Raw genomic sequence first — 13438 nt, 5'->3', positions numbered from 1 at the left:
GTCCCCTGTGTACTATCTACCCCCGAACATACTGAAGCAGACGGTGTGTTTTGTTTTGTTTGTTTTTTTATAAAAACCAAGTGTCTTTATTCCTGAATAGTTTAGTATGGCGGTGGGGGCCAGAGCACCCTCGGGAGAGCTCTGGGACCCAGGGAATCGGCCTAGAGGCCAGTTGCGGGGAGCAAAGGGTGCCAGGATCGGCTCCTCCACAGCCGGGGTCCTGCAAGGGACAGTGATCAGGCTAAAAGTCCAGACGGGGAGACTCCGGAGAGCCCAACCCGATGTGCTCCATTCGTGGGGAGGAGGCTGCTCTGGGAGCCTGTGCCCCAGCGGGTCCAGAGACGGCGACTCGCCCGAGGCTGGGGTGCCCAGATGGCGCCCGGTCTGGGAAGGGGAGCCCGCCGACCCCGCTGGCTCTTTGGCAGGTGTAGACACTCGGGCCAGTCGGGCCCGGCCTCGTGTCTACGCCTGTTCTAGCTCCAGGTCCCCGTAGAGCAGGGCTCCGCTGAAGATGGTGAGCGGCTCCTCAGAGTGCGCCAGCTGCCCCATGACCAGGTCGATGCAGACCGTGTCCCCAGCCTGCAGAGGCAGGATGAGGCTGAAGACGCCCAAGGCGCCCGGGCTGGGCTGGCTCTCAGCCACCGGCTTATTTTCCAGGCCCTCAGGCTCGTAGCCACCTGAGTCTATGCGGGCCACGCCCAGGTTGGAGCGGGACAGCACAGCCTCCACTTTCTCATGCCGATGACCAGTCAGCACCGCGCTCAGCAAGTAGCGGCCGGCCAGGGGCGCGGTGAACACGCCTGAGGACAAGGGTGGCAGTTAGGAGAGACAAGTGGCAGGGGCCGGGAAGACTTCGAGACCCAGAGCTCTTGGACTAGGGAGGGACCTGCTGGGTCTTTTTACCTCTCTTCCGGGAGCATTTAAGCTCCACGAGGGGATTTGATGTTTGGTTCATTACCCCATCCGCAGCACTCAAAACAGTGCCTGGGCAAGAGCAGACCCCCTATAAAGAGCTGTTGAACCCCTGGCTCCTCCCCTCCCCACACCAGCGTTCAACCCAAGCTGTGGTGAGAATGAATAAATGGAGGAAAGAATAAGGCGCTGCCCAAACCAGAGCATGGAGAGAGAGATTCGCCTTGTCCGGAGGGGCAAGGATGAGAACACAACACTGCACAGCCTCCCCGCGGCCGTGGTTCCCCCGGTGCAGCCCGCTCTCAGGCTTACCGGTCTCTGGATCATAGTGGTCTCCGTCGTTGAGCAGGACTCTGTCGAAGGGCACTGTGCCTGGTTCAGACCGGGGCAAACTCAGGGCAGCTGAAAAGGCCACCCGGGGCACAGAGGCTGCTGGTGCCCCTTCCACTCCTGGGTGGGGACAGGATGGGTGTCAGAGTGGATGCTCAGTGCAGAGCTGCCAGGCCCCCTTCCGCTCCTGGGTCTCTACCCCCAGGACTGCCTGAGGCTTTCCATCCTCCAACCCCTAGTTCAGTTCTCCTCCCTCCAGCATCACATGAGAACTTACCCTGTTCACCTTGGGGACCTGTGGGAGGAGAAAAGGGAGCAGTGAGAAGTAGGGCAGCTCTTGCTCAGATACTCAGCGAACATCTGCTGAGTGGGTCCTGCTGTGCTGGGCACTAGGCAGACTTTAAAGCAAGAATGGAGATACCAAGAAATGAGGATATAGGTCCACTCTGTTCAACTGCCAGGCCATAAGCCCTTAGCCCCCGGCCTTTCACACTTGACACAGCCTTTGTAGGCTCAGCCTTGGTCTTCAGTATAGTAATGAGGCCACCATATCCAATTAGCCAACACAGTGACTAGTCACTTTCATAGTCACTATCAGGCATCTAGGACCCTCAATTCCTCATCCCTTTCCCCCCGTTCCCTGTCGAATTCAGAGCAGAACGTCAAGCCTGGGGCTGCCCATGGTGGGTGGTAACCCTGGCTGCAGCAAGGACCTCAGCCTACATACCTGGTGGCCCAATGGGCCCCTTTTGTCCATCCTTGCCCGGAAGTCCTGGAGGTCCAGCAGGGCCTGGGGGTCCTTGCAATCCAGGAGGCCCTGGGGGTCCAGCCTCACCTGCAGGCCCTACAATGACAAAAGTTGAAAGAGAGCCATAAAAGGAGGCCCCAAAGGACAAGGAGGGTGGTGGCTCTACAGACAGGTTAATGGCACCCCTCACTGCCCATGCTGGATACCTGGCTGGCAGAGCAGCACCCCACCTCCACCCACAGGCCCGTCCAAGCTATCAGGGAAGGACCAGGACCTGGGACCTTGGATCATCTCTTATGGATAAACCACCCCCAAGGTCAGTGGTGGGTCTGCAATGCATGCTGGGTAAAGCAAGGAGAAAGTGGATGAAGTTAAGGCTGGGTTGTTGCTGGGGAGCGGGGGAGGACTTGAAACGGGTCCCTGTGCACTGCTCCGGGCCTCCTCTTGCCCCCTTACCGGTGAGGTCCTTCAGGCCAAGTTGGTGAAGTCGGTCCTCCAGGAGCAGTAGGGAGCTGTTCAGAGCACCAAGCCGCCTGCCCAGGCCGGCCTGCCCCCCCAGCAGCTTCTCCAGCAGGGCTGCCTGTGTCTGGCTGGTGCTGTTGGTTTCCTGTAGCCCAGCCCAGAGCCCAGCCACGTGTCTCGAAAGGCCCTCGCGTAGGCCCTGCAGCCCCCCAGCCACTGTGTCCAACCGCTCACAGACTCCCTCAAGACGGCCCAGTCGTCCCTCTAGGCTGGGGCACTGGCCAGCCTGTGCCTGACCCTCTTCCAGGCCTCGGAAGCGCTCTTCACTCTCTGTAACATGCTCCGTGGCCTCCTGCTGTAGCCTGTTAATCTCAGAGATAATGCGGTCCTTGGTGGCTCCCAGGTCAGCCAGATCAGCGCCCTGGCCCTCCACAGTTGTTTGGAGCTCATGCAATGAGTCATTGAGGGAGCTGAAGGTAAGAATAACCTCAGAGAGCTCTCCTTGTAGGGCCTGTAGGGCTGAGCCTGAGTTGCCCCCGAACACACTGAAGCCATCCAAAGGCCCACGGCTTGGCCCCCCAACACCTGGGCCAGCCCCAGGGCCCCGTGGGGGAAGCAGAGGGCAGGAGCAGCGCTCCACACCATCCCGAAGGCGGCCCAGTTCCTCTTGGACGCCACCGCAGGCCCCGCAGCCCTCATCCCCACGGGCCTGCAGCAGGCCCTCCAGTTGGCCCAGCCGTGCAGCTGTGAGATTTAGCTGAAGAGTGAACTCTGCATCTGTCTCATCTTGCGCATCGACACGACTCTGGAGCTGGCCTATGACCCCTTGCAGTCCCTCCAGCATGGTCTGCCGGGCCTCCCCAGCTTCTTCCACCTTGTGCAGTCCTGAGCCCACCAGCCGCAGCTGTCCCTCGCTGTCCAGCATCCTGCGCTCCAAGCCACTGAGGATCTCACTGACCTGGGAGTCCTGCTCCCCTGGGGCCCCAGAGCAGAGCTGCCCACATGCCTGTACCGCCCCTGCCACTTGCTCTTCCAGCAGGTCTAGCCGTCCACCCAGCTCCCCACTCACATTGGCCAGCAGCCCCTCTAGCTTCTCTAGTCGGCCCCAGGCAGCAGGCAGCCAGTGTCTCAGTTCCCCAGGACGCACAGGCCAGCCTTCTTCCTGCTCCTCTAAGGGACCCAGGGTGGAGTTGAATCGGTTCTCCAGGCGAGAGAGGCGGGATGCTAAGCTGGTATAGCCTGGGGGATGGCCCCCCTGCCTGGCTGCTCCTTCCAGCTCGGTGCCTCGCCGCCCACTTAACACCGTCACTGAGCCAGCCACGACCTCCAGCCTCCGCTCCAGATCTGCCAGTCGCCGGCCCAGCTCTGGAGGGCAGCATTCCTGAGGGGGCCTGCGGCCCAGGACCTGCCCAGCGAGCTGCCGCTGCCCCTCCTCCACGGAGGCCAGTAGCTTCTCCAGTGCTCGGAGCCGCTCTCTATCATCTTGCTGCTGCCGGCGGAAGCCATCCAGCCCCGCCAAACACACAGAGCAGGACTGCTGCAGTCGCTGCTCCAGCTCCCGAAGCAGCTGCTCGCTGTGGCCAGGAGGGGCTGGGGTTGCGTCCAGGGCCCTGCCGCCACCGCCACCACCACCGCTGTGATGGTTGTTGAGATGACCTAGCTCCTGGTCGTGGGTGGAAACGCGGTTGTCCAGGAGCTGCAGCTGCTGCTGGATCTCGTGGAGGGTTTCGTGCACGCCGGGGCGGGCGGCGGCATCTGCTGGCTGCTGCCTCCCATTAAAGGCTGTCTCCACAGCCTTCTGGACATCTTCTGCCAGGCGCCCACTCAGTCCCTGAAGTACACCCCGAAGGCCCTGAAGCTCCTTTGTCAGGCTCTGTACCTGTTCCTCCAGCTGCTGTACCTTCTCTGACTCCCCAGGGCCTGGCAGAGAGGGGAAGACATGGCGGAGGGGCCGGACCTCAGAACCAGGTGCCTACCTCCTAGGTCCAGCTCCCCAGTTCCAACATGAGGCCAGAGGTCTTAGTTGATTCCACCGATTTGGGTAATTTGGGCAAGAAAAGATGGAAGGAAACTCCCATTCACTGAATACCTCTAGGCCAGATCTTTCCCCCTAACTCCATTGGGCAGCTACCATCAGCTTTTCCCATTTTGTAGGTTGAGAAAGAGGACCAGAGAGATTAAGTAACTGGGCCATGGATTGCAAACTTAATAAGTGGCAGAGCCAAGTTTCAAACTCAGGTCATCCATCTGACCACCAAGCCCATGTTCTTTCCACTGTCCAGAGGGCCTCTAAACTTTATGGAAATTGTTTCCTCATCTGTGAAATAGATAGGACACTATGTTGCTCCCTCAGGACAAGTGAAATGGGAATGTGGGGGAGGCGCTATGGACTGCATGACAGTGGCTCTTCCTGGGCAGCACCTCTCCACAACACCACGGGGGACAAACAAGGTTCAGTGGCAAGCCTGTGAGCTCTAGCTGGATGGGGGGGAGAGTTGGCCAGAAGTTCCTGTTTCCATAATTACAGCATGGCTATCTCCCTGGCAGGCAAACACAGCACATCCGCAGTGCCTGGCACGTACTCGGGAAGGCAACAGGGACTGCAGCATTCTGGGACCTAGTCTCCAGAGGCCACCGAGGGGCCTGGGACCTGTAGTCAGTTGCAGTGCATGCTAGGATTTGTAGTCTCAACCGCCTACCCCCTTGGACCAAGCTTCTCAAAGGAATTCCCCCTTCCTCCCGCAACTATTTCCAGTTAGGATGTATCTTGGCCACATGTGGGCGTGTGTGAGCACATTCACTTTCTCTGCCTTCTTTTTCTCTCTATCTCTGTTACACACACACACACACACACACACACACACACGTGTGCCGGCAGACAGGGAAACTCAGGGATTTCATTAACTCCCTTCTGTCTTTTTTTTTTCTGACTCGGAGCATGGTGTTTTCCCTCAGCATCCTGGCCCCACATTTACCACCCAGCGCGGTCTCCCACTTCTCTCCCCCCAGGGCTCCCATACTCACCTTCCCCCCCTAGTCCACTCAGGTGGCTGCCCGCACTAGAGCCAGAAAGGTTGGGGCGACTGGGCCGGAGCCGGGGGCGTGGCGTGGGAGGTGCAGGACCCAGTGCTGGGCCGGAACTCTCGGCACAGTCCTCACCCCCATACCCCTGACAGCACCTCCACTCCATATCCGTTACCGTTTTGTAGGCCACGCGGTAGTGAGGGCGGAGGAAGCTGCGGTACCTGGGAGAGGTGGAGGGAGGGCTCTTTACTCCTCCCTGCCCTGTCAGTGACCCTGAACCTGGTCCTCAGAGATGAGCAGCTGCTGGTGGGCAAGACCTGTCCCTCAGGCTGGATCCCCCTTACCATCCAGCATGTGGCCTTGCTCAGTTGACAGCTGTCAGCTTGTTGGCCAAGGGCCAAATCCCTGTTGTTCCTCCCCTTGTCCTGTGCTAGAACCTTGAATTCCTCTCCTTGAGCATGACCCAATCCAGAGAAGGCGTTTTAGAGCTGGCGGGGTGGTCTAGGTAAGTGTGGCCTCAGTATCTCACCAGCCAAACTTGCCTCAGCATCTCCTCAGAATGGCTCTGAGTGAAGGCCCTGCTCCTGCCCCTTGTGATGGGCTTTGTACAAATTCCCTGAGTTAGCCGCCCACCAGCTTTGCTAGCCCAGCCCCCACCAGTTCCCCAGCACTGGGGCTTACATGATGCTGCGGGGACACTGGGGCTGGCCCCAGCCACAGGGCTGGTAGTCGGGCTTGACGAAGGTCTCCACTCCATCCTCAAGGACACAGCTCACTGTCCGAGTCACCACGTAGGCACACCAGTTCCTGCAGGCACAACCCCAGCTGGGCCCAAGGGCCAGAGACACATGCCCCAGAGGAGGGCCTGGGGGCTACCAGAAGGGCTGAGGGAGGGTCAAAAGATCAAGGGCCCCTAGGACCACTAGTGGGAGCCAGGGCTTAGGCAGGGGCAGCTCCCCCTACGCCTTCCTGTGTGGACAGAGTCAATAAAGACTTTTCAAGACAGGAGAAGAGTCATAGAATGGAAAACCAGCAATGAGAAGTCGATCCTCACTGCTGGGGAGGGGCTCCCGGGGAGCCTCTGAATTCACACATTCATTCGTTTCCCTTTCGGTCTCAATCCCCAGCTTGGCATGGCCTGTGTGAGCGGGCTGGCTGGGGCCCTCTGCCGATTCCCTGGATGCTGGCTTCCACCCACCCCTCAGGGGAGAGGACCAGGCAGGCAGGGGTCCAGCTGGGGGTTAAGCAGAGAATAAGCCATTGATGAGCCCTGTCCCCTGTGGGGTTTGCAGTTCTACACTCTTGGCCCCATTCATGCTGGCCTCTGCTTTATGCCGGGCTGGAGAGCTGACGGGAGCAGAGCAGAGTGGCAGGAGGGTCATGGATGACGAGATGAGCTAAGGAAGCCCTAGGAAGGGATAGATCTGCTGGACGATCCCAGGCTGGCGCGCGGCTGGCAGGAAGGCCTGGCCCACACCCCTCAGGGTCGTTTCCCTGGGCTCCTCACTGCAGGCCTTACGGAAAGGACACAGGAGCTGACCCCCCTGAGATTAGACAGAGGAGCCTATCTATTCAGGGGGGCCCTGGAAACACCCGGCGGGAAAGTGGGAGTGCGAGGCGTCATCTGATGGATGGGCTTCCTCTCCCCCTCCTCCCCGCACTGGGGACACAGCTCAGGAGAGGATAGTCAAGGTGGGGGCCAGGATACCCATTTTATAACCCGCCCTTCCACCTACACCCAGCCTTGGGCTGGGACCCAGACTCTTACCTGTGGCGGCTGGCAGGCCGGGGGGCACTCTGGGGCTGAGGCCCCCCAGGGCTGAGGGCCCCGCTGTTCCCCGTGTAGAGACTGTAACCGCGAGGAGGGTAGCTAGCTGCCCCCACGGCTGTGGTCAGCAGACAGCAGAGGTAGCAGCTCCAGAGGGTCCTGGGGGCCATGGTGGGGGCGCTCGGCTGTGGCCCTCAGAGGCACATCCCGCCCGACCACTGGCGCCTCTGCCTGGAGCGAGGATGCCCGCTGCTCTGAGAATCGGGTCCTGTCCCCAGCTTCCTGATGGCAGCCCCCGGCCACACGCCTGCTCCTTGGCCTCCTGGCCTGACCCCTCTGCCCCCCTCCTCTTTCCTCCTCAGGCTCCTGTCTGTCCCTCCCTCGGTTCCTTCCGCTCTTCTCTTCTCCACCTCTGAGGGGAGTTTGTTCTCTGTGCCCCCCGGGCCTCCTGCGCCTGGTCCCTGCCCCTCTTAGATGCTGCTTCCTGGGCCTCCGCCCCCTCGCCCCAGCTGGCCCTTCTCTGGTCTCCTTATCCGTTCTCCCCAGTGACCGGATCCTGGGGGTGACAGGACTTTACCCCTGTGGCTGCTCAGAGGCGCTGGAGTGGCTGCGTGGGGCGGGCCCTGGCCTCCAGCCTCCCTCTCTCGCTCATTCCCCTCCCTTCCCCCTGTCTGGCTGGCGGTCCAGCCTCCCCCTTCCTCCCCCCACCTCTCCAACCATCGTGCGCCACATCTGCTTCTTGTTAACTCCGGGAAAAAGAGGGAAAAAAAAAGGAAAAACAGAGAAATGTGGAGTTGCCGCCAGGCTTGGGGCCAGCCTCTCAGACGGGCTGGGGCTGGGGAGGAGGCCCAGGGCTGGCTGCTTAGGCAGGGAACAGGAGCTGGGGCCACGCTCTCCTGGGGCGAGGGCAGGCCGCCCCTGGGAGAGAAGACCTGAGAGAAGGGCCTAGAGAGGAGAGGAGGCGGGGAGGACTGTAAAAGGAGCCTGGGCTTGGAGAGCTCAGCAGGCCATCACTCACCGTCCAGTCCAGCTCTCTCCTTTTATAGATGTGAAAATTGAGGCCCAGAGCGGGAAAGTAACTTGTCCACAGTAACACAGCACGTCAACACCAGGGCTGAGATTAGAATCTAAATACCTAGGATAGTGACTTGAAGAAAGGAGGAGGAGAGGAGAGAGGGCTACTGGGCCAGGGAGGAGCAGGAGAAGGACTCCACTGAGGCAGGGAGGAAATTCAGAGAGCCAGAAGAGGAAGAAAGGAATCTGGAAATGGGGAGCAACTTCCTGGCAAGCATGGAGAAGACATGGGAAAGAGGAGAAAGACTCATTCTTAAAAGGCCAAATGAATATGGGCCCCAGGCTCATCTTAGTGAGGGTCAGGCATAAGTGGGGGAGGGGAGGGAGGGAGGTAAATTGGGCCCTATCTATGTAGCAAACGGAAGTCATTCTCTGGCCTGGAGGCAAGTCAGAGAGCCTCTGTAGCAGGCAAGGAACTCAGACTCAACTGTCAGCCTGACCTGACAGCTCCTTCTGAGGTGTTTGAATCTGTCAGCTGGCCCCTCTTCACCACCTGGCCTTCGGCATTGTGTTCAGGACTCCCAGTGCGGTGGGACACTTATCAGAATAAAATGGAAGTACTAAACGGGAGGGCTGTGTGCCGAGCACTGTGGAGGTGTCCAGGTAGCAAAGACATATATCTAGGACTCAGTAAGGAGCAGCTGGAGCTTTTGGGAATGGGACACAGGCTTCAAAAATGAGAACTTACACAAGGCGGGATAGACAGAGTGCCGAGGGGGTCAGACAAATGGATGAGGCGTGCTGTGGGTAAGAGGAGGGGAAAGACAGCTGGCTGCGGGGGGAGCCAGAGGAGAGCTGTTGGGGAGGAAAGTGAGAAACAGAGACGGGGAGGGGAGAGAGTTCAAATCGAGGGAAGTGGTTTGCCTCAGTTTCCTCATTTGTAACATGGGGATAATCATAGTGAGGACTTATGAGAACTTTAATATTACAACTTGTGGCCCAAAATTTGGATTTTTGCAGCTGGAGCTCTGAAGCTGCTTGCAGAGCATACCTTTGCCGTTTGGGGCTCTGGAATGCCCTGCAGAGCCAGCAGCCCCCTGCCCGGGCCCCGTGTTGATAGTACAGTTTAATACATCATGCTCCTTGCATCTTTGGTAAATAATACTCCCTGTGCTATAATTGTGTGACCAAACAACCTTTTTGTTCTCTAAGTCTGGGCTGAAACGAGGACTTGATAAATGCTTAATCATATATTACCCATTGTCCTCACCTCACAACCCCATTTGCTGGATCACTGAGTCAGCCAACCAGAGAAAGTCTAGTTTGCCCCTACCAATCAGAAAACAAATGATGTAAGTTTATGATCTCGTTTCCCCTTGCAACCTATTTCTTTGATCTTCATCAGCTCCTTGCATCTTTGGCCTTTGTAAATCCTGCCCTATTCCCCCCATTTTGGAATGTTTTCTTGGTTCACATCAAGGACTATATGTTTCCTGATTTGCAAATAGTTACCTGAATAAACTCTTCCTTAAATTTCTTTAAAAAGGCATCTCCAGATTTTTATTTATAGTATCCTCCTTCCTAGGTTTGTGAGAATTAGGTTAATACATGTAAATCACTTAGAATAGTACCTGGCATGTGGTAAATGCTCAATGCATGTTAGCTCCTATTTGTATCAGGAAGAAGTGGCACGCAAAGATAAGTTGATTGTGGAAAAATTAGGGAGAGGCTCAGATCAGTGATTAAGAGCTTGGGTTACAAAGTTTTGAGTAAGTGGTCAATACACATGCAGAAAGAAGACACTGTTGGCAAGAGCAATGGGCAAGGTGGTAGGTCACAAGGATGCCCGTTCCGGCACTTCCTCTAAGTGTTATCACTGAGCAAATCCCACAACTCCACTGGGGATCTGTTGCCTGTTGTCTAAGGTCCCTTCCAAATTCTACGTTGCAAAGATGCAGACTTGGAAGAGAAGGCTGTGACTGCTTGGTGACTGTCTGGGTAATGAGGAACCAGATGAAGGGAGATACCAGGGAAGATCGGGGTTCTCAGCCAGGATGGTTAAGTTGAGAAAAGGATTATTAGGTTTGGAGGAAAGAAAGGTGACCTTAGTTTGGACATACTGGCACACCTCATTTTATTGTGCTTTGCTTTACTGAGCTTCACAGATGTTGCCTTTTTTACAAATTGAAAATTTTACAAATTATTACAAATTTACTTACTTCACCAGCAAAAAGAATACAATTCGCTTTATTGTGATACTCGTTTTATCGCAGTGGTTTGGAACAGAATCCACAATATGTCTAAGCTATGCCTGTACTGAGTTTAAGATGAGAATAACACATCTCAATGGAAATAAGGATCCAGGAGATGGTTAGAAATATAGGTCTTGATTCTGGGAACCATTTGCAGGGCAGTAGTTAGAAACTGTGAAAATTGATGCCAAATCTTCAATGTGACTCTGAGGGATCTGCCTCTGAGGTCCCACGGCCCAGGCCCTGATGCTGATGGCTGGGAACAACGTTGGTGAAAAGACAGGACGGTAAAAGTAAGCGCTGGAACCAACAGAGATGGATATTTGTGGCTGCCCCTTAGAGGTGTGGGGATAAGCACGCAGGGAGATTTGAAGAAAGTGGTCCTAGAAGATCCTGATTTCAAAGTTGTCGTCAATGGAAGGTTGCAGCTTTGTCCCTGGTCTTAGCATCAGTTCTAGGCCCTGGCCATTAGCCCTGGCCCTGGTAGAAAGCCAGCCCACTACCCCACTAGGGTGTCCTGGCTACTGCTGTGGGTTTTCTTTCTCCGCTCTTTCCCCTTTTCTCTCTGTGGCTTCTGGCAAACTTAAAAGTCATCCAAGCCATCTTGTCACTGCTCAGTTGTCACCCATTCCTTTGCCTGCCCCTATAATTAAAAAATCTGTTGTATTTTAAGTGTGTCGAGTCAAAAATGTTGGCTTTGAAGTACAATTGCAGTAGGTTGCATTTCTTTTAGTCCTGTAATTAGGAGCCAAGACCTAGAGGTTGACGTGAATGTCTGGGAGATCTCAGATAAATCAGTGGCTCTGGGTTCACTGGGGAGGACAATTTCTGGGTTCACTGGGGAGGCCTGAGGCATTGGGCAAGTAGGCTGCAATAGAGACTAAGGTTAGAGAGAATGTCGTGGTGGCTGTGGTGGTAGTATTGGCAGATAGCCAAAATTTCAAGAGCAATTGGCAAGAGAATCCCCTGAGATCAAAACAGTCTAAGTCCTGGGGCACTAAGACAATATCTATTTTATAATCTAAGATGGGGGGATTTCCAAGGGTCTAGTGCCAATGGGAAATCTTGACCGTACCAGGAGACTAACTAACTCTTTCAGTCAACCATCACGGACTGAGCAACAAGCTCATGTCCAAGGGCCAGGACAGCCAGGGGGAACTAGCAGTAAGAAACGTTTTATGTCTAACACTGTCAGAGGACTGAATGTGGAGAAGGAAAAAAAGGGGAATAATATGAATTATGCAAACCCAGATGGGAATTCAAACTTGTCGGGACCCTTGAGCAAAAGTCCACTCCTACTCAGATGTGCATGTGTGTTTCCTTCCAACCTTTCCTACAGATAGAATACTATAGGTGCCAAACTCCCTGAGCTGAGGGTCCAGTCCCCTTTCCCCAGGGCTTGCTGCTTTTTCACTTCTGAGTCTAATCCTAACCTCACGCCTTATCCTTGAAAGTGTCATACTAATCACAGGAATTAAGCTCCAGGATGAGACTTTGCCAATCTCATTTCCCACATACTCTTCCACTCAAGGTTTTTCAAGTCTTATTTGTTCTCATCTGAGTCTAGTTTTCTCTTGGAGACCATTTTCAATTTCAGTTCTTCCAGGCGCTTGGCCAAATGACCCATGCAAGGCTGAGAGTCTTGCTGACCTGGGCACAGGAAGTTCTGGGAAATGAAGGACATTTCTGAATGGTTCTAAATAAATCTTTTTCTTCTTGTCCCTGACCCAGGATAACCTACTGAGTCCACAGTCTGACATAGAGTATGGAACAGAAGAAACAGGATCAGGTGACACAGTCTTTAATCAGTTGTAGAACTTTAGTCAAATCAATAACTTTCTGGGTCTCAGTTGTCTTTAAAAAATGATCTTGAAGGCACCCTTCAGCTCTGACAGTCTAGGATACTTTGCACCTGGCTCAGCTGGTCTCAGGACAGCCGCGGAAAACTGAAGTACTTTGTCATTTGCAGTCTAGAAAGTCTTTGTAGGGAGTAGGTCTCAAGGTCTAGTTCTGTTCTAACAGGAGATCTGAATGTGTTTGGACTTGGATCTGTTTCAAATTTCCAGGGTACACGAAACATAATGCGTAGAATCCTTTAAGACCTAGACCCTCATTCTCTCAGAGCAGAGCTAGGAACACACTGCTCACTGAGAGACACACGAGGGAGTACATGCCTAGGGTTTCACTGTTATGTGCAGGGGACATGGGATCGGAATTCTAAATAGGAAACTCTGGGAAATACGTGGTAGAGGCTGGGGGTGAGTGGGGGAGGCCAGGGGAACCACAGGCAGAGACCAAGCTTAGGAGTCACTGGAGTGACTGAAGGAGTAACCAAAATTAAAAATGGTCTCCAAGAGTAAACTAGACTCAGATGAGACTAGCTGGAGCATGGAGGACAAACTTCTGATGGTCCCAGGATAGGGAAGGCCACCCTGTGCTAGCGCACCCTAGCTCGCGGTGCACACAGGCAGCAAGTTGGTCCCTGCCCCATCTGTTCCTGCCCCATAGAAGCTCCTGTAGTTTTCTTTGGCTCAGGGAAGCAGAGGCGTCCCCTGAGCCTTGGCCCCCCTCTACCGCAAAGCAACTGGCTTCCATTACCCCTGACAGCTCCAGAGCAATAGCCCAGCCCAGCCCCCAGCCCCAGTCTGGCTCAGTGCCATTCCCTTTTATGGTGAAGCTGAAGGAAAGCAAGGAATGAGAGGGGAACCGTTTTTTGGCTGGGCAGAGGGTTAGAGAGCCCCAGAGTGCCTCTCCCCTCACCAGAGACCCACAGCCCTCTTCTTTCTCTTCCACAACCCACTGTGCTCCGAACCCACCACCCCTCCTGCTTATCCCAGCCCTTCTTCCCCTCCTCCCTCCTTCACATCCGGGGGGTGATTTCCCACTTGGCCGACGTCCCACGGTTTGGGTTTAGATTCTGGGAAGGGG

At 55.4% G+C, this 13438-nt stretch overlaps 1 protein-coding gene across 1 annotated transcript; it reads right to left on the bottom strand.

The window, feature by feature from the left end:
• Window positions 1-46: 46 nt before the first annotated feature.
• EMILIN1 (elastin microfibril interfacer 1) lies at window positions 47-7900 on the bottom strand. Its single transcript, XM_016129057.2, has 8 exons — window positions 7245-7900; window positions 6158-6283; window positions 5477-5697; window positions 2447-4372; window positions 1970-2086; window positions 1520-1537; window positions 1225-1362; window positions 47-800 (listed from the first exon to the last, which is right to left on the bottom strand). Exons 1-8 carry the CDS (start codon window positions 7412-7414, stop codon window positions 463-465), a joined length of 3054 nt encoding a protein of 1017 aa, XP_015984543.1. The 5' UTR covers window positions 7415-7900; the 3' UTR covers window positions 47-462.
• Window positions 7901-13438: the final 5538 nt, after the last annotated feature.

The sequence above is a fragment of the Rousettus aegyptiacus genome, unplaced genomic scaffold (assembly GCF_014176215.1).
Source record: "Rousettus aegyptiacus isolate mRouAeg1 unplaced genomic scaffold, mRouAeg1.p scaffold_m13_p_7, whole genome shotgun sequence".
In the NCBI taxonomy this organism is placed as follows: domain Eukaryota; kingdom Metazoa; phylum Chordata; class Mammalia; order Chiroptera; family Pteropodidae; genus Rousettus; species Rousettus aegyptiacus.
The sequence above is the reverse complement of the archived record's forward strand: the minus strand, read 5'-3'. Positions and strand labels throughout refer to the sequence as shown.